This window comes from Ursus arctos, unplaced genomic scaffold (assembly GCF_023065955.2).
Source record: "Ursus arctos isolate Adak ecotype North America unplaced genomic scaffold, UrsArc2.0 scaffold_24, whole genome shotgun sequence".
NCBI classification, from domain to species: domain Eukaryota; kingdom Metazoa; phylum Chordata; class Mammalia; order Carnivora; family Ursidae; genus Ursus; species Ursus arctos.
Window position 1 is genome coordinate 18,426,464 of NW_026622919.1, and position 26,857 is coordinate 18,453,320.

The window sequence follows — 26,857 nt, forward strand, 5'->3', positions numbered from 1 at the left end:
GGTGATTTGGAGACAATGTAAGGACTTATGTCTCCCACCTAATAGGTCTGATGAGAATCTAGGGTTGAATATTAAACATCCCAACTCCGAAATCTTCTGCGATCATTCCCAGCACATAGAATGTTTTTCTGGTCAGCCTTTCTCTTTGGGGTCCCCTGCCTCCCTCCGTGTTGCCGCACTCTCTTCCTCTCATCTTTTTTTTTTTTTCTTCTTTTTTTAAGTACGCTCCACACCCAGCTTGGAGCCCAACGCGGGGCCTGAACTCATGACCTGGAGATCAAGTCCTGAGCTGAGATCAAGAGTTGGTCACTGAACCAAAGGAGCCACCCAGGGGCCCCTCTTCCTCTCATTTTTGAACCACCTTCTTCCCATCTCTGGGGTGTTCTTGGAAAATGAATATTTCATGACCATACCTAGCAACCCCACACTTGTATTTTTGTCCTAACCCAGTGGTTCACAATCCTGGCTGCATATTAGAATTGCCTGAGGGGTAAAAAAAAAAAAAACAAAAAACAAAACCAATTGCCTGGACTCTACTCCAGATCAGTTAAATCAGAAGTTCTGAAAAGGCCGACAACTATAACTAACACAGTTGTTTATTATTATTGTTATTGTTATTATTGTTTTAAGATTTTTATTTTTAAGTAATCTGTACACCCAACGTGGGGCTCGAACTCACAAACCCAAGATCAGGAATTTCATGCTGTTCAGCTGAGCCAGCCGGGTGCCCCCAACACAGCTTTATTATTAATTTCTTGCTCACATCATATCTGATGGGAATTGGGTGGCACTCCTAACAGTGACCCAGGGATCCAGCCTCTTTCCATTTTTGACACCACCATCTTTCAGAACAGGCTCCACAGGTGTCATGGAAGAGGAGTAGAGTGTAGGAAATTACTCAGGGATATTATGGGCTAGGCCAGTTGGCTCACATCCATTGGTCAGAATCTAGTCATGTGGCCCTGGATTATTGCAAAGGAGCCTGGGAAATGTAGTTTTCCTTGGTGCTCAGGAAGAGGAAGCGGGATCTAGCCAGCCTCTGCTAGGCTAGGAGTAGAGTCTGGGAAGCTATATGTTTTAAAAATTCCCCGAGTGATTCAAATGTGTAGCCAAGTTTGCCAACCACTGCTCATCTATTTTCGCCATACCCTTGGGAGTGGAGGAACTTTCCTTCTAGCCCCAAATTAGCATCAAGGTAATTTCCTACTGAAGATATTTGAATTTCTAAAAGAAATATTGCTACCAGTTTGGTTTTTTTTTAATTCTTTTTTCTTTCTGGCACAGTAGCATATGGTTGGTAGGGCAGAATGGATTCCTACCATATTATAGTTGGGAAACAGCTGCAGAGGTGATGGGCTTTGTCTAGTGTCACATAGAAAGTCATTGGCAAAGCTGGAACAGACCCCTGGACTCCTGGTTCTCAGGCTGGGGCTTTCTCCCCGTGTGCTGCCTCCCAAAGATGGAGGGGGGGTTGATAGAGTCTGGGGTGGGGCGCACTTAGGGGAGGAAGGCCTTGTTGAAGGAGGAACATGGGATAAGAAAGGGAACCATGAGGGGAAGTGTGGTCTACCTTGCCATCCCCAGATTCAACTCTTCGAGAGATCCAGGCATTCCAGGTGGTTGAGGAACACAACAGGCTGCAGCTCTCCCAGCTCTGGCCCCTCCTCCCTCAGGACTGGGTTTGGTGGTGACTCCACCGCTCTGGGAGAGACGCAGCAGACCGTGCAAGGGAGCAGGGAAGACTATTTAGCTTGTCCCCTTGATCTATTTATCTACTCTAATTGCTATTATCAAGGTTTTAATTATTTAGAAATTTCTATGTTTTATATCTGGTTAAGAAAGTTTCCAATTACTCTTCTGATCAGTGATATTTTTCTTAGTAATACTTTATTTTTTCTAGAAAGTGAACTCTACGATCGTTTTGTCAGAGTACACCCTTTTCCTTTGGGGATCCTAATTGGAATTGCATGAAATTGGGCCATTAATTGGGGGAGGATTCTCACTCTTCAGTCTTTTTCTGCAGGACTATGGTCTGTCTCCCTGTACTTTGGTCTCCTTCCAGCCTAGGGCCCCCACGCACCTGTCTGCCAGGCAGCACTGGTCAGACTGCCGCTGTCTCCAGTCAGCAGCAGCCCGATACCAAGGAGAACACTGTGACTTTCTTATAAAACAAAATTCTTCCCTTCAAAAGGATTGCCCTTTATCCTGAGATTCTCCTCCCTCCCTACTCTTTGGAGATAAATGGTCTTTTTATAAAAGGGATGAGATTTTTTTTTCTTGTTTCTAGATGCATAAGTTGACAAAATATATTTTGGAAGTGTTACTGATCTGTGAAAGCTCAAAGTTTGGGTTAGGTCTCTCAGCGGATTGAATTACACAGATGCCCTGCATTTTGAACAGGGTTTCAAAGTCTCAATGCCTAGGAGGTGAGGCCGCGCATGCGCTGGCCGGAGAGCCCATTTCTCAGAGAAGAAACAGCAGCTGAAGAAGGCGTAACACAGCTGAGACTGACTTAGTCGATGCTCATTCCCTCCTGTTCTCTTGCCCCTCTCTGGAGAACACAGCTCCATTCTCCGCATGAAGTAAGTATATGAAGACACACCTTAGCCCCCAGGTAAGCCGAACTAAGGGCCCTATTCTGTCCCCGCAATTCTAAGTGTCTGAAGTCTGGCCCAAAGCCAAAGCAGGCTGACAGATTAAGGACGCCGGGTGTTCCCTTACTAATTTAAAAGTTTGCGAATGGAAGGTGACGAGATTAGGTGATCTGTGCCTTAAGCAGAAGCTCCGATACTCCGCCCTCACCCCACACATGCGCACACACACTCAGATGCGGAATCGTAGCAGGCAAGGAAATTCAATACCCAAATTACCAAAATACTAATTGTTTTTCAATGTGCGACAAGCTTTCGTTCGTTCGCTTATCAAACATCCCTTATTTTTGAGAATTTACTCCAGCATCATCACCTCTTGGTGATGCTTTGTGACGCCTCCCCGGGCGGATCTGATCAAGGAGCAGATCCCGAAACAGCTTCTTGTCACGGCATCCTGATGGGGACTGTCGTCCTCTCTGCTCTCTCAGACTCTGGGCCTCTGGATGTGGGGACCGTGCCCTATTCAACGGTGCTCAGAAGATGGTGTTGAATTAGTACTTAAGGTTGCATGCCATTATTTTTTAAGGAACTGGATGATTTATTAGAAGATGTAATAGGGGAAGAAGAAAAAAAAAAGACCCTGTTCACAATAGCAGCCCTAGTGCAAAACACAGGACATCTGTGTAATTAAACCCACTGGGAAATCTAACCCCAGCTCATGGTAGCAGCCAGATGTCCTCGAAAAAGGCCACGCTGGAGCCACAGTGCTCTGTGGGAACCAGATGTGGCAGGTGTGAGGTGGGAGCGTGCCCCTCTGACCATCATCCCCGCCCAGAAAGGAGAAAAGGCCACGGAGACAGCACCTGGATGTGGCTTATCTTTGTCTTCCCTCTTTTTTCACTTTCACAAGTGTTGGCACAGTGCCTGACAATTTCACAAATTGTCTAAGTGTGTAAGCCCCACCCCACCTATTTTTTCAGGGCTTGGTCTTCCTTCCAGAAACAGATCTTCTCCCTCCAGTTCCCCCGTAAACCTGCCCTCATACCGTGCGGTAGAGGTGCCCAAGCCCTGGTCTGTGGACCATCTCATCTGTGACAATAGGAGGAAATTAAGAACAGAGCAGAAAGCTTATCATTAAGCTGAATATATTCAAGTTTAAGAATTATCATTTATTCTGATGTGGTGATTGTGAATTTCATTTTATCGCATGCCAGTGTGAGAAATACCCCCCCTTTTTTTCTAATTTGAATCAAATCTTTCCCTGAGTCTCTGCTCATTAGAGTAGAAAGAAATGAAATCTCAATCCTGTTTTGGAGGGCTTCCTCCTTTCCCTGGAGTTACGCAAGGTCTAAGGGACTTACAGAGTGCCTGGGAAATGGAAGTCAGAATCTAGTTCAGGCAGAGTGGTGATCAAGGTACCAGTGTGCTTTTAAACAATGAGACATAAGACGTGTTTTATTGTGTTGCTGAGCTTGTGGGAAGGGAAATAACCAAGAGGCATGGTGAGTGGACAGGAAAGGTGGAGTTACCCTAAAAGGCAAATGACAATATTGGCATCACATTTGGAAATTTAAATATAAAGCCAGGGGCAACCTGAGGTTTTGGTAAAGTGGGGATCTGGGAAGGGGCTTATCTGGTCTCATGTTGGCATCCTGGTCCCTGACAGAAACAAATGCAAATCCTCTCTGGAGGAAGGTATCCTGAATTTCAGCCCCCGGACTGAAATCATCCAAACATGAGCTCACCTTGTGAGATCATGAAATACAAAGGAACAAAGCACCATGAGTGATAGTCAGCATAAACGACAGCATATGTATATCTCCAGGGACTTTTGCTATTAGGCACAAAATGTAAACCAACTATGTGCGTATAAAATATTTAATGATATAAAAGATGGCATTATATAAATTAACAAGCAACAAGACTCTAGAATGACCAGTTAGGGTCTAAAGAGAACCATCCAGAACTTTTTGAAATAAAAAATACAAAGACGAAAATAAAAACTAATTTTGGGGGGTTTAACAGCCAATTAAACACAACTGAATAGAGATTAATGAACCCAGAAAGTTGTTCCCTTAAGTATGGTGCTTGCCCCGGCAGCATCACCAGCCCGAGAGCTTGTTAGAGATGCAGACTCTCGGGCTCCACCCACAACTACTGAGTCAGAATCTGAAGTTTAACAAGATTCCCTGTGATTTGTAGACATATTCAAGTTTGAGGAGTATTAAACTGGAAGAAATGACATAGACTGCAGAACAGAGAGATGAGGAGGGAAATATGGAGGAGAGGTTAAGAGATACAGCGGCGATAAAGAGAGGGTCTAGAAAAATTAATTCTGGCAGTGGCAAGATGAAAAATGATGGAGAGCAGATAATAGTTGAGAATTTCCTAGTACCAATGAAAGGCATGAATTCACATATACAAGAATTTACAGCAAACAAGAAAACAAGTAGTTCATGGCCAGGAGAAAGACTGCAGATTACTAAGACAAGTAGAAAAGCGGTCTGAGTATTTATGTACGAACATGAAACTAAGGTGTTTCAAGATGGGGGGTTGCAAAGTGGCAACTGGTTAAGGAGTGGTCTTTCTCCCCAGCCTGGAGGGTGCAATGGGGCCCTCACGGTGGCAGCCGTGGGAGTTAAGGGAGTGAGCAAATGTCAATAGAGGGTGCTCGAGTATCTGATAAATCCATGGAAACTTGGAATCCCAAGGATGCCAATCCTAGGTTGCCTTGGAAAGAGCTATGTCTCTCAAAAGACATCAGTCTGTTTCATTGGCACATGGTCTAAAAAGGGGCAAGGGGTGGTAGTGGGATGACCTGGCTGACCACCCCCTGATCCCCAGGAAGCCCTGGCAGCAGCAGGTGACAGGTTGAGAGGACTAGAGGCTTCTTTCCCCACTGGGCAGCCCCAGTTCTTACCACCCTCCAGCTGAGGGATTTTTCGCATGGTGAGCTTTTGGGGTCTCTCTGATACCACCTCAAACTTGCTGCTCCCTACCTCCCCCAACATCTGGGCACCCACTGTGCACAGATCCTGGGCAGAGACTCCAGAGTTCACACCCAGGGGCTCCCTTTCCACCCAGAGAAGGTAAGAGGAGCTCATCGGTTCCTGGGGACCTGGGGCAGTGTCTGGCACCTTCTGGAGCGTTTCCCTTGCTTTATCAGACCTGCTCTACCTTGCCCAGCCCCCCAGGCCCTCACAGCAGGGGCATTCCTGAGTGTCTCGTCCTGCCATACCCCCAGCGACAGGTGTAGACGCTGGTGAGGACTTTGAGAAATGTTGCCTGGGAGGCTCTGGTGGGCGTGAAATTGGTTCTGTCATCTCAGAAGGCTGTTCGGCAATGGGTATCGGTAATGTCAAAAATGTTCCCACCCTATGAGCTGGCATTTCCATGCACACGAATGCTTCTTCAAGAAGTCTCCAAATGCAAATCGAGCCTTGTGGAAAGACTTGCCATGCTGTTATTTATAATAGCAAAAATAGAAACAAATTAAATATCTTATGAGAGACAATTGAAATGAATGGAAACACACTGTGAGGAAATATCACGGAGCTGATACACATTTTATTTATAAACGTTGGTAAAACATGGAGAAAAGTGTCTAAGAATTAAGTGGGCGGGCGCCTGGCTGGCACAGTCGGTGGAGCGTGCGACTCTTGATCTCGGGGTTGTGAGTTCGAGCCCCACGTTGGGTGTCGAGATTACTTACAAATAGAAATCTTAGAAAAGAATTAAGTGGAAAAAGCAGGGTCTAAAGTGAAATCCAGCCAATGATGTGGAGTAACGAAACAGGAAGGAAACGCAAAAAAATGCAGCAGTGATTGTCTGGGGGAGTGGTGAGCCTGAGCGAGTTTTCTTCTCCTCCCTGCCGTGTCTCTAACTTTTGTATACTGAGTGACCACCCATTGCACTTTTTAAAGAAAGTCGAAAAAGAAAAAAAATAGCAGTCCTGGGGGCCAGACTCAGGGTCACCTTCAGGTTCCTCTTAGGTTCCTGCCCTATCCCCTCTCTCCTGCCTTTTAGATGCCCACCTGCACCCTGTGCTCTCCTACCCCTCCCTAACCCCAACCCACAGGCAATGAACCCTTTCTCAACAAGGAAGGAGCCAAGCTTTTCTCCAGCCTCCTTCCAAAGCCTGGGAAGCACGGCTGGGTGGGGAGCCGGGAAAGGCAACCCCTCCCTGCCAGCCATGTGCTCACCCCTTCCAGTGCGCACCTGACTTGGGCCTGGACTCCGACAGCCCCCAGCTGGGTCATGGTGTCATGGGCAGGGCAGCCCCTCTGGGGCGGAGCAGGTGGGAGGCCCCACACACCAAAGGTAGACTCTAACCTGAGCCCGCTGCTTCTCAAACTCAAGTATTAGAGTCACCGGACCCTTGCTAGAAATGCAAAGTTGTGGGCCCAGCCCCAGAGCTGGTTTTGGTAGGTCTTGGGAGAACCCAGGAATCACATTTTTTTTTAAGATTTTATTTATTTATTCGACAGAGATAGAGACAGCCAGCTAGAGAGGGAACACAAGCAGGGGGAGTGGGAGAGGAAGAAGCAGGCTCATAGCGGAGGAGCCTGATGTGGGGCTCGATCCCAGAACGCTGGGATCACACCCTGAGCCGAAGGCAGACACTTAACCGCTGTGCCACCCAGGCGCCCCCAGGAATCACATTTTTAACCAGCCTCCTGAAGGACTGGGATGCAGTCACATTTCAAGAAATCAGAACCCGCGTCTATTCCCAGCATGCTCTTCCCCCTCCTCCTCCACGCGCACTTACGCAGGAGAAAGTGGTGCTGAGTCAGGATGGAAGGAAGGCAGAAGAAGGTGGGGGTCTGTTCCTGGGCACCCAGGCTCAGGGGATTTCTTGCAGCAGATTCAAACTCAGGCCAGATCTCCGGAGCCTTGCCCAACTGACGAGCTCCAGAGGCTGCACGCCCCGCCCATGGAGGTGAACATACTGGGGAGGTCCCAGGGTCCCTCTGGCACTGTGAGGCTCCGGGGCTGACGAAGGCTTCTGAGTCAGGCTGGGCATGCAGGAGGAGGGCCTGGGGAGGGTGGGGGAGAGCCCTGAGTCTGGCAGGCGGGCTCTGAAGCTGTCGCGGAAAGCTTACTTGAGTTAGTGCAAATGCAGCCTTTCAGATCCCCGCAGGCTGGCCTGGAGCGCACTCTTGCCGCTAGACTGAGATGAACTTTGAGAAGCTGAGCTCCTCCCCAGACATGTGGAGGGGAGGCCCTGTGATCATGTCCTCCTCCGGGTCCTGGGAAGGGGCTTCATTTTCCTCTGAAGTCTGTAAAAGACAGTCAGGGGTTGAAAAGCAGAGCCCAGCTGGTGTGTGTGTGGGGTTGTCTCCAGGTCACTGTTGGGTCCACCCCAGAATTTTCCACAGCTCTGGGCCTGTCCGTCTGTCTGTCTAAGGGGCACAGACTAACAAGCTCCCCCCAGAACCCCCAGGTTTTTTGATCCATGCCCCTTACCTCCTCCCAAACATCCCCCAGCCCCCCAGCCCAGAGCATCCTCATGGCCTCTGGCCAGGTTTGGCCAGCAGGTGTTGGAACCCTGCCAGCTCAGAGCTCTTGAAACTGCACCTACCAACAAGCTATTCAAGAACTTTCTGGATGGGGAAAAAAAGAGGATGTAGGGTTGCGAGTCCTGACTCCCTCATGGAATGGCCTGAGCCTATGGGGTAGGTGGGCGGAAGCAGGGGGCAGTGTTTGGAGAGCGGATGCTGAGGAAAGAACCCCCCCCCCACTTCCCTGCATTGTCAGAGTGGAGTCAGGCTAGGTGGCTCCAGACTCCCCTCCTCCGCGCCCCCCCCCCCCCCATGCCCTCTGTTCACACCTGGCTGAGGCACTGGGTTTCTGTGCAGGGGCTGGGGCTGGCGTGAGGCCCAGGGGGCCCTGCGAGCTTGATCACCGTGTACTCCAGCGGCTGAAACAGAGACTCGGTCAGCACAGCCCGTTCCTGGCAGCAGCGATGGTCCAGCCGCCACAGCAAGAGGAGGGAGCCACGGGAGAGCGTGGGCAAGGGCAGGAACACAGGCTGTGGGGTCAGAGCCCTTCCGTCCTATTTCCTACATCTCAGAGTGACCTTGGGCAGACCGCTAACCTCTCTGAGGCTCAGACTCCTCCGCTGTCAAATGGGAGAAGAATTCTTGCCTCAGGGTTATAATGAATATTCGTGGCAATGTTTCACTGCTCAACACCTGGGACCTCCTGGAATGATTCATTTGTTTTCCTTATTGTTATGTCTATCCCCCAAGCAGAAGGAATGTGCAGGCTGCCTGTCTTCGCAGCCCCGGGAGAGCAAAGTTGAACACCTCAAAGGTTCACCCAATAACAAACCGCAGAGGAAAAATTCTTTACAAATCCCAAGCCTGAGCACCTCCTCCTTGATCAGATAAGAAAGCCCAGGCCGAGGGAAGAGAGGCAGGCAGGCCAGAGTGGGTAGGAGCCATCCTGTACCAGCAGCAGGGTAGAAGAGGCTGGAGCCGCCGAGGCCCCCAGCTGGGTCTCCGAAGGGCATAGCTGCCCTGGGTGTCCCAGCCGACAAACCCCATGGCCTGATGGGCACTGAAGACAAAGGAAGAAGCTCCTGTTTTCTGGACACCTGCTGGGGGGCTCATCTCACAATTTTCTAATCTAACCCAATGAGATGGGGAGGTTGAGGCTCAGAGAGGTGATGTAACTTGCCAGATGTCACACAGCTGAGCTAAGACTTGAACTCACGACCACGTGACCTCAGACCCACGCTCTTTTCCTATCCCCTGCCACCATCCTGGTGGAATGTGCCGCACACACTTCCCTTCATTTCAATGTCCTTGTCTCCTAAGTGCCCCCCACAACCCACGTCTGTCACTGTCCTGGCTGCAGGGGATGGGGGAAGAGGTGGACATTTGAGCCGTCTCTGGGGACACATTCAGTCTTACAGGACAAGATGAAAATCAGAGCAGAATTCCTCAGGGGGCTGGGGCTGGGGCGACGAGGGCACGAGGGAGCAGGACAAATCCTTTCAGTCATGGCCCTGGGCTCTCCTGGGCTCTCCTGACTACGGTGAGGACACCGCAGCGCTGGGCTCCATCAGACGACTCCTGATGTCACTCCATTTTCCCATGAATCCCATCTTTACAGCTTTGTGATTTGGCCCAAACCCAGCCACTGCTGACCACCACTGACCCTCAGAGCCACAGAAGTGTCACTTACTCAAGGGTGCCTGAATCTGAGGAAAGAACCTCCGGGGGCAGAGACCAAACCACACATGCAGGCAGTGGCCAGGACCCCTACCCTACGTCCAATGTGGGTCCTTCTGCCCACGTCATGGCTCATTGGCCTGTTCCAGCAAGGGCGGAGGCATTTTCTATGTGGTTCAATTTACAAGATACCTATGAGAGCTTCTGCGTCTAAGCACTAGGAAAATAGCAGGGAATCAGAGAAGCCTCGGGAAGTGGGAGCCGAGCCCTAATCGGAGCCTGGCACTCCCAGCTGGGTTGTTTCAGGAGTTAGGGGCTGAGCCGTCCCATGTTCACAGACTGGGGATGGTTCTTTCTTCTGAGTCTCGGGGGACAGGCTGAGGCAGGCCGAGCCCTTGGTTCCCCTGCTCAGGCCCTCTGCACTGCAGTGTGGCAGGCTGGGCACTGCCAGCCCCACAGACTGAGTCCGTTTCCCTGGTTCTGCCTCTTTCACGCTGAGTCTCTGTGGGCAAGTTACTTATGCTCTCTGAACCTCTGTTTCTTATTCCGTAAGAAAGGGGTAATGATAGCACCTACCACGTAGAGGAGTTATGAAGATTCAGTGACATAGGCAAAGCCCTTGGCACATAGTAGGTGTTCAATTAAAGAATAAAATGAGAGCCTCTTGAAATAGCTCTGCAGGCAAGGGAAATGCTGGCCTGAGCCCTCATACTTCCCTCTGATTTTACACCCCCCTGGGGCTCTCTGGCAGAGCCAGTAGAGTGCCCCCTTCCCTCTTTGACCTGAATGGGGGCAAAGAACACCCCAAACCCTTTCAATTCCACCTGCTAAAAACTACAAAGAAGCCAGAGGGGAAATAAACCAAAGAAAACCAAAAGCTCTCAGGTGGCCATCTTCACAGCGGTCTTGTCTCTGACCCTCCAGGGAGACCCTGTTCCATCCTTCCCCCAACAAGGGGCCAGGCTCCTTCCCAGCCCCTCGGCCCACGGGCCCTGTGCCCTTTCCTGTCCCCTCCCACGTAAGCGGGGACAGGCAGGAAGCAGTCCCAAGCACCCTTCCCGCAGTGGGCTGGGTGGCAGCAGCTCAGGCAGAAGGGAGGTGGCTGGTGCAGGCGCTCTCGGCCTCCCCGGCCCTCCTGGAGCAGAGCCGCACAGCCCAGAGGTTCTCTTCCTGCCCCACCCCTCTTCTAGCCAGCAGGGTGCGCCCTAGGACGCACAGCCGCGACGCTGGGCTCTGGAGGACAGTGGCAGCCCCCCTCCCCATCCAGGTCCATGACCTTTCCCTCACTCCTGTCCACCACCTCTGGCCTTGCTGGGCTTCCTGAGACAACAACAGCTGCTTCCTAAGCCAAAGCTCAGAACCCCATTCCTGCCGCAGCCCCTCCCCAGGGGATCAGGCCTGCATCCTTTGTCCTCACTGGCGCCAGGAAAGAAGGCGATGGCAGCCCCCCTTTCCTGCCCTCATGTGTAAGCGAATAAAGTGGAGGCATCTCAACAAACAGCCGCCGCGTGGGGGTGGTTGGGGGAGGACACAGGTGGGGCTTCTGCGTCCTGAACCCGTGATTCTGCAGCCCTCCCAAAGACCCCAGGATCCAGCTCTGACAGTCTCTGCTTCTAAAACGGGGAGGAGAAGAGGGCGCTGGGCCTGGGGAAGAGCCCTGCCTGGTACCTGCTGGGCAGTCAGGGTGACAAGGGGCACTCTGTTGGCTTGCACCCTGAAGGGCTGCTCTCGGGGCTCACACAGATTCCCCAGAGATGGGAAGCGAGCCCTGCCTGGAGGTCAGAGACAAGCAGGTAGGGAGATGCAGAGACGGGGCCCAGGAGTCCTGACGTCCAGCCCCACCGGGACCCGAGCTGGGGCTTAGGGCCGGCTGCCTTCCTTACCAAGTGTGAGAGGTGGACCTTCTCGTTCCTCTGTGTCTTTGCGGCCAGTTGAGCTGAAAGAGAACAGCAGGCATACCCTGAGCCAGGAGTAGCTGGCAGCAGCCTGCAACAGCTCCCGCAGAGGGGGACAGGGCCCCCTGGCACTTGGGAGCAGGGACTTCCCAGAGAGAGCAAGCAGACACAGGCTGGGCAGGCAGACTGCTTGGCCTTTCAGCTCGGTCCCTTAGCAATGATCCAGCCTTTTGGGATGGGTACATGGAAATCCCCTGGTGTGGGCCAGAAACCGACCGGGAAAGTAACTCTATGTGCTAAGGTCATTGCTTCTTCAGCCTGAGTGTGCATCCAGGATCCCGGGACATTTTATGAAAATGCCCATTCTAATGCAGCAGGTCAGGGCTGGGGCTTGAGAGTCTTTTAACAGGCTTCCAGGGGATGTCACTGCTGCTAGCTGGGGACCACAATTTGAGAGGCAAGGAACTAAGAAGGTCTGAGGTCTTGATCAGGAATGTTCCCACCCCATGTGCTCCTCCAGATTCCTCTGCAGTGACCTGGGGACGTGGGCAAAGCTGACATGTCTTCCTGGCGGTCGCGCAGGAAGTCGGAGGCAGGCCCAGGACCACTGCCCCCCACCCCCAGGGCCACCCGCTGTAGGACAACGTTGCAAATTTGCAGAGCACTCTGGCACACATCTTCCTGGTTCCACCGCTTCCTGGCTGTGCAAACCCAGGGCAAACTGCTTAACCACTCTGCCTCAGTTTCTTCCCCTGTCAAATGGGGCCGCTCGGAATGAGTAGTTTCTAACAGCACAGTATTGAGAGCATTCGAGGAGAGAAAAGCAACAAAGGCACACAGAAACGCCCGGCCCTGGCAGCCGCTCTGACTGATATTTCGGCCAACCCTCTCAACCAATGCTATCTGCCACTAGCCGCACACGGCCACTGACTCGGGAAGCACGATGCTCCGAATCACGCCAGGGTTGGAAGACTTGATATGAAAAAACGCAGAATGCAGAATGTATACATCATGAAGAGTTTTATACCGATTCCACATTGAAATGATCACGTTTTGGATAGATCGTGTTAATAGAGTGTGTAATTAAAATCAACGTCCCTCGTTCCTTTTTACCCTTTTTCATGTGACTTTTAGAGAAGTTTAAAGTACATGCGTGGGGGCGCCTGGGTGGCACAGAGGTTGGGCGTCTGCCTTCGGCTCAGGGCGTGATAACGGCGTTATGGGATCGAGCCCCACATCGGGCTCTTCTGCTATGAGCCTGCTTCTTCCTCTCCCACTCCCCCTGCTTGTGTTCCCTCTCTCGCTGGCTGTCTCTATCTCTGTTGAATAAATAAGTAAAATCTTTAAAAAAAAAATAAAGTACATGCGTGGCGTGGATTCTACTTCTGTTGGACTCATATTCTATCTCTGTTCTATTTCACTTGTATTCTAGATCCGTGATCCAAAAAAGCCGTGGCTCAGGGAAGGTAGGTGACTTGCCCAAGGTCACGCAGCTAAAAAGTAGCAGAGCTGGGATTTGAAGCCAAGTCTTGACAGGAGCTGAGCACCTCTCGAGATCCCACGGTGGGTGTGAGGCCACAATATCCTTCCTGTTCAAGTGCTTAGTCTCGAATTCCCGCCCCCACCCCCTGCTACGGTAGTCACACAAGGACCTGGACCTGCACAGGGTGGACATGGGTTTGCTGGGATCAATAAGGACAGAAGTGATTGATGAGTTTGGACAGATGGGAGCAAGCCAAGAGCCCCCGTTCTCCCATTCACACATTTGAAGTGCTTTTTCCTAATGTTGACTGACCTGTGGCTCACTCAGAAGGGAGAAGCAGGGCTCCTGATGCCCATATCTCAGATGGACACACTGACCCACAAGGTCTCCCTGGGGTAGTGGGGGGACTGCAGGTCTCCCACCCCCTCCCGTCTACTTTCGCTCACCTTCCTTCCTCCAGCGGAGCAGATAGCTGCCGAGGGCAATCAGGCCTGCGGCCAGGAGGAGGGCCAGCAGCACCAGGACCGGGGCCAAGATGCGGATCATTGGGATGGAGACCCTGTGGGCGAGATGGAAGGAGCCCAGCAGCTGTCAGCAGACAGCAGTCATCCTGTGCACCACAGCATTCGCCGTCTGCATCCCCCCCATGTCCCTTGTCTTTCCCAAAGGGATCAGAGGGCACCAGGGACCACAGCACCTGGTCAGTCCCAGTGGGAGGGACCTCCGCCCCCACTTCCAACCCCAGGAAACACTCTCAGCTGGGTCTGAATGTGGCCACAGGTACCTGGATGTCTCAGGCAGGAAACCTCAGTCAGTAACCGCGTGCAATCATGTATAAGCCCCAAGAACCAACCCTTCAGGCCGCGGCTCCAGTTGGGTAAGAAAAAAACCTATGTTCATGCTTGGCCCAGGGCCCAGTGCAAGGTGCGCCGGCGAAACTGGGGTGGCTGCCTCCGAGGCTGGGGTGGGGACAGGAGTGGGGACCGGGGCCGCGGTGGACCCTTCACCGCAGGCGGGCCTGTGTGGCCAGAGCAACAGGGCTGCCGGCTCTGCAGTGCACGCTGTTCACTGCACAAGGGCCCTGCGGCGGGGGGACCGGGGCCGAGTCTGCCCTCTGCGCTGTTCACTGCGGCCCTGACAGGAGGCCGTGTTCGCCTAGAGGAAGGAGTGCCAGGTCCTCACTTGCTCCAAGGCACGTTAGGTTTTGGGGATGGCCTGAAAGGGGATCTTGGTCGCCCTGGGCTCACCTGGACACGGAGCTGCTGCTGCTGGGGGACAGCTGGGTGTCCTTCGCGGAGGTGGTGTCCAGCTGTGTGGATGGGTGGGAGGTCCCTGCATGAGGAGAGGTTGCTTCATGAGGAGAGGTCCCTGCGTACGGAGAGGTTCCTGTGTCTGGGGAGGTTCCCACGTGCCCGTACAGGGAGGTCCCTGTGGACGGAGCGGCCTCGGCCCCTGTCTTCCCCTGCTTGGCTGTGGTGACTGTGTGGTGGAGACTAGGAGAAGCTACAAGTCCAAAAGCAAGGCCTCAGCACCTTCTCAGACCCTTGCATCCCGGTGTTCCCCAGACCTCTGATCCTTGACCCCTGAACCCTAGCCTTCCTAGAACTAACTTCTCTGACATCCCCAGCTAAAGGACCCCCCAGGAAGCAAAGAGAGGCCCAGATGAAGCCACCGTGAGCAGGCCGACGGGGTCTCAGGCCCGCCCCACACCCGTACATAGTTTTCAGCCCCATCCGTGCCGCTGCCTGTGGCACCGCAGCCCTGCCCCCACTCCGTGACCCATTCCAGTGGCCACGCAGGGCTCAGAGGCGCTCCTGCCCTCCCGCTCCAGTCCTGGCCAGTTATCACGGCATGTCGCCACACGCCCACCCTCACCACCTCTGCCCCCACCGGCCTTGACCTCCTTCAACAGCCACAGGGTCAGCAGGGCAGGGTGGCAGGGACAGGGCCAGAGGTCAGGGTTCAAGGCCCTATCTTTCCTGCTCAGCCCTTCAACCCCGGGGGGAACGGACAGAACACAAGCCTGGCGGTCAGGCTGCGCCTCCTCCCTGGGCTCTGCTGCTCCCTGGCGGAGCTGACCCCACTGGGCCGCTGATTCCTCCGCCGAAGGTGCAGCTCCAGGGCTCTGGGGGCCACGGAGCAGCGCCGCATCTGGCTACGACGAGCAGCCACTCACTGGATGCTGCTTTATACAGGGGTGGAGGGGGACAGAAAAAGCATTCACTCACTTAATGCTGGGGGCTGAGTTTGCCAAGCTTTTGCCCTGGGCTGGAGGCTCCTTGTAGTAAGAGGCTGGAAGGAGGGAGTGGGGGAAGGAGGACAGCAGGGACCTAAGGGAAAGGGGAAAGGCTGGTCTCAGGGGAGGTGAGGATCACCGCTCTGAGCCACATTTCCTGCCTTGGTGGCAGCCAGTAGCTTTCCTGCCCCCACCTCTCTGTTCAGAGTCCCCACCATCTCCACCCCCCCCCCCGCCCCTGTAGCCACTTAGGAGCCACGGATGGAAGATTCTAGTTGATTGCCGGCCTCCCCATCCTGCAGTCCCCTTGGCCTCCCACTTAGCTAAGACCTTCGGCTTCCCTTGTCCCCAGCTGCCCGCCGCCTGCTCTTTCCAGGACACTCTTCACACCAATGCTCGTTTTGCCTCTAGAACATGGATCTGGATATGGGATACTGGATCCCATTGTTTCTTGCTTCAGAACCGTCGATGGCCCTCACTGCCTAAGAGCTGACGCTCAAGCTTCTTACAGACCTTTTAAAGCCTTTCAAACTCAGACCTCAGTTCACCGCATCGGCTTCACCTCTTCACCATTCGGGGCACCAGCCGCCCCTCCGTTGGCCCTCTATTCTCAGCTAAGTGAGCATCCCACACGCCTCCGTGCCTTTGCCGCGCTGTTCCCCTAGGTGCCACGCCTCTCCTCTCCACCGCTGCCTGACCCACTTCTTTCTGTCCCCGTGGGGCTGGGACCCCTCAAGGACAAGATGCCTAGCCTCTGTGACCAGCACAATGGGCAGAAACGCGGTGTGGTCCATCCCCCCGGGGAGCTGCCGAGCTCCCTGCCCCCTTCCCCACCCATCCCGGTAACCTCGGTCAGCTCCTTGCTGGAGTGCCATCCGGGACTCGCTCCCTGTCCCTGTCATTCTCTATTCTAATACAAAGTCAGGTTTTCTCTGATTTTTTCTGAGGAAATGATCAAATCTTGCGCAAATAAAGGGTATTTATCTTGTCCTTTTCTATAGGTATACTTCTTTATCTTGTCATATTTCGTGGCCTGGAGCCTCCAGGCAATGGGAAACAAAAGAAATGACAGTGGCTACTCTTGTCTTGTTCTGACCTTTCCAGAAATTCTGATCTGTCGCCATACTTGATGGCGTGCTGAGATGGCTCCCACTGACTCGGGAGAGCTGACTGTTCACTTTTCAGGAATTTTGTAAGCTGGTCGTTAAACTATCGGTGGCTGGAAATTGGGGAGGGCAGGGGCATTTAAACCACAGCAACTGGCAGGCCCTGCGAATCAGAGCTTTCCCAGCTAAACATTCCCCCGCACACCGCTGCCGTTAGCCTTTATTTTCTACGTCCCAGGTACCATCAAGGGTCAACAAGGTCTGACACAGGGTACCATCATAATGCACACATCATGCGGAGATGAATAATTACAAGTGAGGTCAAAATTAAAAATAGAGAACCTCAAATATAGGTAAAATTGATCCCTACTAGGTAAGAAGGAGGTCTGAATGCTGGTAAGAATCAGAGGAGCTCAGAGAAGCTTGCAAATAATGGAGAACAGGTCTGATAGGGCTGTGATACTACTGTTATTATTTGGTGAGCTTCTTTCTGTCTCCTTGAATTAAAATAAAGACCCAGGGATGTCAGGGATCTGACAGTGGGGACAGCCTGGGAGTGGGGTGGGTCCCAGCGATAAGGCCAGGAGAGGGAAAGAGCAGACACCAAAGCGAGCAAAAAAAAACCTGGATTTGAATCCTGGCTGCATCACTTCCTGCCATGAGACCTCAGGCAGATCATTTCCTCTCTGGAGCCTCGAGCCCCCATCTGCGGAACGGGATACAAAGACCTGCTCACCCTCACTGGCCCGCAGACTGGGGCTGCCCGCTCCCCTGGGCCCTCTCTGGCTTCTCTCTTCTCAGCTCAGCAGGTCTAGGTGGGATTCTGGACATCCAGAGAGCTGCTCCATCCCCAGCCAGAATCCCCTAGTGTCCCTGAGCTAAAGGAATTCTTTCTCTGAGGCTAGATCCCAGGCCCACGATGTAGCACCTGCCTTTGGGACTGCGAGATCTGGGGAAGGGAAGCAGGAAGGGAGAGCTGAGACCACAGGCAGGGCGAGGCCAGTGTGGCCATGGCAGGGGAGGGGGTGCCACTACGGAGTGGGCCTGGGATGCTTCACGGTGGTGGGCCCGGTTGCGGAATCCTCGGGAACATCTCTGAATTCCAAAGAGGGAGTCTTTTTTTTTTCTGTGTCTGTCCCTCTCATCCCCAGCCCATGCAATCGCTCTCCTACATCTGGGCAAAGATGAAAGGCACTGAGCAGGGAGTTCAACAGATCTGCGCGGTGTGACCTCTTCAAAGAGGAGCCGAGGCTCGCACTGCGCTGCCTTTGCTCCCACGACGGGCCGGGCCGAGCACTGAGCACTTGACCCGCATCATCTCACCGAGACCTTGAGCCCTTCCCCCGGGAGGCTGGTATAAGCATTACGCCTGTTGGCGAGGGGACAAGGGGGTCCAGCACTGATCAGTGGCCCACCTGTCCCTCTTCCTCTCTCTATCACCTGTGCCCCATCCGGGGAAGCAGAGGCATTTGTTACCTGGAAAGACAAGCAGAGAGACCAGGAAAGAGTCATCTAGGCCCAGTTTGGAGACCCCACAGAAGTACTTCCCGGTGTCCTTCAGGGTCAGCTTCCTCAGGGTCACGTGCAGTGTGAGCGTCTGGGGGCTGTCGCGGATGGACACCCTGCCCTCCATCGTCTCCTCGCCATCTTCTCTCGCATAGACAGTGCCCGAGCAGCGGGACAGGATGAGCCCACTCTCCCTGCACCAGTATTTCTGACGTGTCCTCAGCTCCTCCTTGTAGGTGCACTGCAGGGACACCGTGTCACCTTCAAACCCACTGATCTCCTTAGGGCCCACCATGGCTGCATAACCTGAAACCACAGCAGGGACGGAGGTCAGAATTCCGTGGATTCAAGTTCCAGGGTCAAGACCAGAAGACTCTTCCTCAGTCACTCCTTTCTGTGGCAGCCCTGGAAGGGCTGATGGTTCCCCTTCCCCACCAAGGGACACTGGGACAGGGCTGTTGCTGTTTCCCTAAGCCTGGCGTCCCAAAGGGTGGTGGTGGCGAAGCTCTAGATTCAGACAGCCCGGGGTCTGAATCCCAGCACTGCCACCTAGCAGCTGTGTGACCTTGGGGAAGTTGTTTGCCCTCCCTGGGCATCTGGGTTTTCTCTTCTATAGATGATGATGATGATGATGATGATGATGATAATGTCCTAGTTCATTGAAATTAAGATGTTATCATATGTAAGATACACCATAATTTTATATGCCACTAAAAAAGCTTGGTCACTTGAACAATTGTCATCCGTTACAAAACGCGTCCTGATATTTGATGTTAAAAAGTTGGAAAAAAAAAAAAGAGGCAGACCTGTGAACTGATGAAACAGGGTAACCCCTTATCTCTCAGGGTTGTTGTGAGTGGTACAGTAGCAGTTCAAGAAATATTTGCAGCGTTTACCATGGCAACCACATAGGGGTGTCTTGTCTGCCTCCAGCAGGAAAACAGCGGTGAGATTGGTAAAGCCTCCCTCCCAACCCCCTAACCATGAAGGGTTTGGAACCCAGAGGTCTGGCTCTGCGTTCCAGAAACAGCAAGTGCCTGCCCCCTCCCCCGCCCCCTCTGCGGGCTGAGGACTAGTGCGGTGGGGGTGAAACCCGGAGGGATCAGGCAGCAGTGGGTCACGAGAATGAAAGGTAGGTTCAGGAGGTCCTCTCTCTGCCAGCTTGGGCATGAGCCCCACATCCCTCCGCCACTCCTCCCTCTCCCGCCCCGTCTCACCTGGGAGCAAGAGGCAGCCCCACAGCAGGACCAGGGGCCACATGGTGGGCGCTGGACATACAGGAGCACCCGCGGGAACTGGGAGCTCCTCTAGCAACTACTCGGGGCTTTAACTTCCTCCAGTGGCACGAGATCAGGACAAGGAAAGGGGGGGAGGGGCCGTGCAGGTTCCCCATCTGCGCACAGAGGGAGGCGCGTCTGCCATTCCCTTTACTTACCCTCGGGGTTTACCGCGCTCCCCTCTCCCCCACCCCCCCACCTCTGCCAAACCACCAGAGCGTTTCTCCCAAAACCCTACCCTTTGGGGGGGGGTCTTAACCATGCCCACCGCCATGCACCCCAGAGGGTCAATTCAGGGAGTCCAAGACTGAAAAAATTACATATTGACCTTTACTAACCTTTAAGCGATTTATCTTTTCCTTCTATTGTGCTAGCAGTGTCTGTGACTTTGTCACCAAAAAAATCAGACACTGGCCCATCAAGTTGTTGCCGCTAGCCTGAAATATCGTCTGTGCTCCTCAGTACTTGGAAAATAATTGATCACCAGGCCTGCCACTAGAGCTGGTTATTGAAAGCACTAAGGAAGCACATTTATTACTATATAACGCACTTAGAAATATTTTGATAACCACTTCAACGTTATTGACTTTCTTTTAGGCATAGGTATATTATTTTATATATTTAAAAGACGATTATTCCGAAAGGAGACCCATAAGCTTTACCAGACTGCTAAGTGGTCAATGGTACCGAGGTTAGGGGTCCCTCTGTCAGTGAGCACCTCCTTCATTGCTTCCCGGAGGACGCAGTACCACTTTTGGCCACCGGGAGGCGCTGCGAAGGGGGAGCGGGGAAGCAGAAGGGCTGGGCCGAGCCGGATACCTGGAGCCACCCGCAGGCCGCGCAGTAAGGCTGGTCTCCCCACCCGCCTTAAATTGTCTGGTGGGCATTTAAAAAAGTCAATTAGCAATTTCTAATCACAGAATTGAATCCTCCTTTAAAGGAACGACACACACACACACGCACACTAGAGGGAGCCCTGACACATCGTTTTTCAAAATAGCTCTGTCGGAGGTTTTTCGATGACAAAGTTCATACTGGTTGCAACCAAAATTTTACACAATTCAGGAATGTTTAAAAAAAAAAAAGAATGGGAATGTTTCCTGCAATTTCCTCTTCCTTGAAAAACCAGGGTTAACATTTGGCATATATGCTTCCACATGTACAGTTGGGATTGTTCTTTCTTGCTGGGTAAATATTTGAAGCATTAAGTCAGCTGTTGTGGGAGGGGAGATTGTGTGTGTGCATTGTGTGAGTGTGTGTGTGTGTGAGAGAGAGTGAGAGCGAGAGCGAGAGAGCGAGAGAGCGAGAGAGAGAGCGAGAGAGCGAGAGAGCGAGAGAGAGAGAGAGAGAGAGAGAGATTCTGGCAATGTGGGGGGACGTGTCTTAATTTCCCAATGACTAGGGGGCACTGCCGACAATGAGCAGGAACCCCGGGACCAGACTCCATCAAATGTACAGACTACAAAAGGTTAGTTGCCTGGGTGGCTCAGTTGGTTAAATGTCTGCCTTTGGCTCAGGTCAGGATCCCAGGGTCCTGGAATCGAGTCCCACCCCCTGCTCAGCAGGGAGCCTGCTTTTCCCTCTCCCTCCCTGCGTGTGCTCTCTCTCCCTGTCTCTCTCTTTCGAATAAGTAAATACAATTCTTTTTTAATAAATGAAATCTTTTAAAAAATATCAGAAGGTAATCAGTTTTTGCAGTTTTAAAAACACAGATTAAAATAATATTTGTTCTAGCCTCTCTCGCTGTCTTCCCTGTTTTTCTCCTTATACAGAATAAATTCTCATCTTCTTATTTTTTAAAAAAATCCTAAGTGACTTATTTTAAGCAGGGGCAAGTATCTGACACTTCATTGTTTTCTAGTGTCATGGGGCCTGAGCACTGACATTTTGAAATATGTGTTATTTGGTTACAAATTGTTTTCCTTGTATTTTTTCCCCCTCTATTACAGTTCAGGTATGGTATTGTGATTTTTAAAAATTAAGTATACGAGAAGGCATATTATTTATGGCTGTCATTTATGGAGAGTAAAGGAAGTGTTACCAAAAATTGTATTTTTATGAAGACGGTGTTGGGTCCAATACACATTCATCCCCGTTCCTTTCATGCTTATTGTAAAGTCCTTCCCTCTACCCTCCCAGTCCCACACCTAGCCAGGAGCTAGGCTTGAGGACTCCATTAGAAACAGATCATGCGTCTCAAAAGCGGTGCATGAGTTGGGGAGAAGGGCCTAGAGTGAAGCATTGGTGTGGGCACTGCAGCTAGTCCTACCCCGTAGGGTAGAGGAGGAGCAATGGATAGACCCCCCCCTGATGGGTTTGGGGATCTGACAGGAGAACGCACTTGTGTCCTGCTTCCTTCCTACAGTACTGGCAGGTGCTCTGCCATCATAGGAGGGGAAAGCAGTGAGGCAAAAGGGCTCCTGGCCCTGTGGTCCTATGGCGGCCTCATCACAGCCTCATGACATCCGTGAGCCTGGAGGTGCCGTGGCTGGGGCCATGGGATGGGTGGCAGACCCAAGGAGGAAGGGACAGCCACGCCAGAGCCCATAGGAAGTGGAGAGCCCAGCGGATGCTGGCACGGGCAGGTAATGGTAAAGGCTGCCCCCTACTTTTCTAGGTCCTGATGGTAATTAACAACCTCCGGGACTTAGAACCACCTTAGGGAGAAAGGAGAACGGGGGAGAACTCTCAAGTTTCCCTGGAGCCATCTGAGAAAGCGTGCACTGAAACTAAAGTCCCAGCTGTGGGGTAGGGTTTAGCAAGGCCTGTTAGCAGGGCAGACAACATCTGGCCAGACAAAAGCCCAGCTCAACAGTCACCCGATCTGGTTCCCCTGTGCATTGGGCTCACTTGGACTAAGTCCTTCTGCTGATCTAAGATGGCGATTTGTTCCTCTTAGATGAGGGTTTCTCAGCATCAGCACTACTGACATTTTGGCCTAGATAATTCTATGTTATGAGGGGCTGTCCTGTGCATTATAGGACGTTTAGCAGAGTTTAGTCTCCCCCCTGCCCCCCAAACCCCCGCCTCCCCAGTTGTGGCCATCAAAAACGACTCTAAACATTGTCAAATGTCCCCTGGGAGGCAAAAAAAAAACTACTCTGGGTTGAGAGCCACTGCCTTAGATGACGACTGAATCGATGAAAAAACCAGACGTATACATTGTGTAAGTTACACAGGTGCACTCACCAGGCTTTGGATGGAGCAGAGTGGGCAGAATTAGGCAGACTTTCTACAGTCACAGGCAGTGCTGGAAGACGGCAGGCCTCCCCTCGCAGTGGGGCTGGGGCCGTCCCTGTCACACCCTAGCGGCAGAAGCAGTCCAGAACGCACACTGCAGGCGAGCCAGCTCCCAGGCGAGAGAGAACAGAGGGCTGCATGAGACACGCCCTGCTTCTCCTTCCAGACTCGTCAAGCAAATAAGCAAAGGCGTGGAGAGAGGCTGAGGGTCTATGCCCGTGGGCCCCTCCCTTCTTGGAAGGAAACATCAGGAGTGGGGATGAAGTGTCCCCCACAAAGATGGGTGAGCCACGGGCTGGAAAAAACCTACATCCCTGAATCACCGCTTGGGAGAAAGCTGCCCCGACAGCTCCCCCGTCTGCAGCACACTTGGTGTGAGCCGGAGATAGACTTCGAAGTGTTCAGCCACTGAGATGTTACAGTGTGTTTGTTGCTGTGTCATAGCCTAAACCACCAGACAACTTGTTTTCTCACCCACATCCCATTCTCTAGCCCATCTACGGCTCCCCCGGCCCCAGCCAATACAAACTCAATCTTTCAACCGCCTCCACTGAAACAAATCTGAAAACTCCTTTTGAGATTTTTATGTTGACTCAGGGTCGGACTTTCTACTTCTAGGAATGACGGTGAGATGAAGGGGAGGGCAGCCCAGGACACGGCGTGATTAGGACCATCCTCCGTCAGAAGCTGGATGAAACAGACATATATTTTAAAATCTTCGCAAACATTTTGAAAGCTAAATGTAGTAGTGGGGTACCTTGGATTGGATCCCAGAATAGAGAAAGGATATTAGTGGATAAACTAGTGAAATCTTAATGAAGTCTGGAGTTATGTTAATAGTAATGTGCTGATGTTAATTGCATCGTTGAGACAAATGTATCAGGTTACGTAAGATGTTAACATTAGGGGGAAACAGAGTGAAGGATATTCAGGTATTTTTTGTACTATCTTTGCAACTTTTCTGTAAATCTAAAATTATTTCACAATATAAGGGTTTTTTTTCTTTTTCTCTTTCTTTCTTTCTTTCCTTCCTTCCTTCCTTCCTTCCTTCCTTCCTTCCTTCTTTCTTTCTTTCTTTCTTTCTTTCTTTCTTTCTTTTTTCTCAAACAAGTAGTGGACAGTGAACATGAGTGTGAGGGGTACCAGGCTGAGGTCTACAAGTAGAAACCCAGAAAGATGAGTGGAGCATGCAAGGTGCTTTTGTCCTTGAGAGTATTTACTGATTCAGAAGCAGCAGCAGAGGGGATGAGCTAGGAGTCCGTGGCCCTGCAAGAGTGGGGGAATCTGGTGTATATATGTTTATCACATTAGGCTAGAACCCCAAAGGGCTGCACTTTGGGAGAGGGGTCAACTGCAAATAAACGAGGCCACCGTGGACTTTCATTCAGCCTCCTGCCATTTAGGTGTCTCCAGAAGCTTCAGGCTTTAAACTTGAATTTAAAACGGTCCTGGTCTGGCAAGAGCCTCCCTACCCCTACCCCCAGATAAAGGTACCAATGAAAAATCCTTTTGGGAGGAAAATAGCATCGGCCTGAGTCTCCAGTTACTGTAAAAATTGTTTTTGCAAATCCAATCCAATCCACCATTGAAGACAACCAGCTGTGTGAAGAGACCAGACTCCACCAGCCAGCTGAGCACAGAAACAAACCCGCGGACGTTCCAGATGTTGAAAATAGCAGGAGCGGCCCTAACACAGCTATTCTTATTCTGCTCAAGGCGGTACAAGTCAAGCTTGAAATGTTGGGCAGACGAGTGGAAAATATACAAAATGACATATCAGATTGGAAGAAGAATGACCTAAAATTCCAGGACCGAAAAAAAATGTGATAATGAAAATGAAGAATGCGATGCATGAGGTTTAGATGAGACCCAGCTGCAGCGGCCACAGTGAACTGAGAGATGGGTCAGAAGAAGCCATCCGGAAGGAAGCGCAGAGAAACAAAAGGGTGGTGAGCAGAGAAGAGGAGGGAAGAGGAATGGGGAATCAAGTGAGAATGTCCAGATGTCCAGAATACAGTTTACTGGAGACTCAGGAAGAAAGAAGACAGAAGATGTGAGACAGCCATCAGGAAAGAAATAATTGCAAAGAAGTTTCCAAATGTGATGAAACATGCCGTGTGTTCTTTGATACCCTGTGTGTGTGTGTGTGTGTGTGTGTGTGTGTGTGTGTGTGTTTCTAATGGGGGCGTGCTGGAGCCCGCAGCTCAGGGCATGGGCCCCTCTTGCCTGGGTCTAAAGGAGGCACAGTATGGACACTTGATGGGTGACAGGTGGCACAGCAGAGCAGTGGGGGAAGGATGGTTTTTTCATTAAGTATAAAAGAAGATTATGCTGGGTGAAGGAAGCCAGGCTTACAAAAGACACATCGTATGATTCCATTTAGAAAAGTTTACAAACACACCCAATGGAAGGTATTGTATCGAGATACCTACACTTAGAGGTAAAGCCAGAAAGCAGAAGTAATTACTATAGATGTCAGGGCAGTGGTTGAATGTGACATTTGCTGGGGGTGGGGTGGGGGGGAGAACGGGGGGAGGGGGGAAGGGCCCCTGGCTTCTGGGGCCCACAGTGTGTTACCCTCCCCGACCCCAGGTGGTGGCTCCATGAGGGTTCACTTTGCACTGATGTGAGAAGTTGTCTTGTTCGTGCACTTTCTTGTGTGCACACCCTTTTCACAAGTCTGAACTGTGTTTTTGAGATGGAGTAACAAAAACAGTAAGTAGGGAAAGTTATCAGGGGAAAAAAAGTAGTTACAAGTACTTTCCCTTGTTCTTCTTGAGAGGTAAATGGGCTGAGATGGCGCTTTCCTCAGACCCTCCGACTCACCCTCCTGATGCCTGTCTGGGAAGGAGCCCGTTTCTCCTCCTGGAATTATTCTCTGTCCCCTTCCGTCCGGGCTGAGTGCCAAACCCAAGGAGGCCGACCTGTAGCCTCGAGCGTTGTTCGTGTCACCTCTTTGAGGATTGCTGGCATTCTGTTTTTTCCAGAGTCGCTTCCTCTCCCCTCCTCTGCCTGTAAAGACAGACCCCAAGCACCTGGGTGGCTCAGTCGGTTAAGCGTCTGCCTTCAGCTCAGGTCATGACCCCAGGGTCCTGGGATCGAGTCCTGTATCGGCCCCCGGCTCAGTGGAGAGTCTGCTTCTCCTCCTCCCCCTGAATCCTGACCAAACCCTGGCCCGGTGATGCCACCCCTGCCTGGGCCCCCAGCCATCTTGGCCAACTCTGCCCCAAGTCACCTTCTCTGTCCTGGGGTGCAGGCCTCTCCCAGTGCCCCAATCCAGACTCTCACGTCTCTTTCTCTCTGCCTACTTTCCCTTCCTACCTGCTTGCCCAAATATCCCCAGGGCTAAAGGACAGGTACATATAAACATTTTGGTAAATAATATGCTACCTGGCCTTCCAGAAAGTTTGCACCAATTAACCCTCCTTCCAATATAAACCTGTTGATTTCCCCACATCATTGACCACATTAGATGTCAACAAATGTACACATTTTTGGGTCTTAGTAGGTGAAAAGGGACATCACTCTTTATTTTGGTTTAAAATCCTTTGATTGTGAGTTAAATTGGGCATCTTCTTGTATGATTATTGGTTGTATATTCTCCTTTTGTAGCAAAGTATTTTTTTAGCCATTTTTCTCTTTTGTTCCATCTCACTGATTTGTGTGAACACTTGCAAACTAAGGAATTTACCGCTCATAGCGCACATGCCGCATCCCACCAGGTTACAGATAATATTTTTGTCCATAAAAATGTTTACCTTTCACTTAGTCATACATATCTTTTTCTTTAGAGATTTGGGTTTGGATTTTAGCTTAGAATGGCCTTCCCTCACTCCAAGATTATAAAAATAAATCCATGGAGAAGTATTTTGGTGTGAGGAGTGAGGTGGGGATCCAGCTTCCATTTTTTTTCTTTTTGCATAAAGAGTAGCTAGCTGTCCCCGCACTATTTTTTTTTTTAGTAATTCCTCCCCCCACACTTATTTGTAATGTCATCTTTCTAAAAAGTTAAATTACCATATCCATGAGAATTATTTCTGCACTTTCTAGTCTGTTCTATTTGTCTAGCTGTTAATGGTTTCTTCAGTACTAAACTTCAAAACGTTGTTTTCGCGTCAAAAATGTTTCACATCGGATGGGGCTAGCACCTTGCACACCACCCCACCTGGTCCTATAACTTCTTTTTTTTTTTTTTTTTTAAGATTTTATTTATTTATTTGACAGAGATAGAGACAGCCAGCGAGAGAGGAACACAAGCAGGGGGAGTGGGAGAGGAAGAAGCAGGCTCCCAGCGGAGAAGCCTGATGTGGGGCTCGATCCCAGAACGCTGGGATCACACCCTGAG

General features: G+C 51.5%; 1 protein-coding gene across 9 annotated transcripts; it reads right to left on the reverse strand.

The window, feature by feature from the left end:
* Nucleotides 1–6,138: 6,138 nt before the first annotated feature.
* CD300LG (CD300 molecule like family member g) lies at nucleotides 6,139–19,392 on the reverse strand. Of its 9 annotated transcripts, XM_044389216.3 has the most exons (9): nucleotides 19,213–19,392; nucleotides 17,966–18,301; nucleotides 17,114–17,195; nucleotides 15,376–15,477; nucleotides 14,395–14,479; nucleotides 13,594–13,706; nucleotides 11,653–11,705; nucleotides 8,422–8,511; nucleotides 6,139–7,870 (listed from the first exon to the last, which is right to left on the reverse strand). In XM_044389216.3, the coding sequence occupies exons 1-9, from the start codon at nucleotides 19,253–19,255 to the stop codon at nucleotides 7,854–7,856; spliced, it is 921 nt and encodes a 306-aa protein (XP_044245151.3). In that variant the 5' UTR covers nucleotides 19,256–19,392; the 3' UTR covers nucleotides 6,139–7,853. The 9 variants fall into 9 exon arrangements, with proteins under 9 accessions (XP_044245151.3, XP_026368500.1, XP_026368497.2 ...); XM_026512715.4 differs by lacking the exon at nucleotides 17,114–17,195 and having other exon boundaries at nucleotides 19,213–19,341; XM_026512712.4 differs by lacking the exon at nucleotides 17,114–17,195 and having other exon boundaries at nucleotides 14,395–14,650; nucleotides 19,213–19,341.
* Between the last annotated feature and the right edge of the window lie 7,465 nt (nucleotides 19,393–26,857).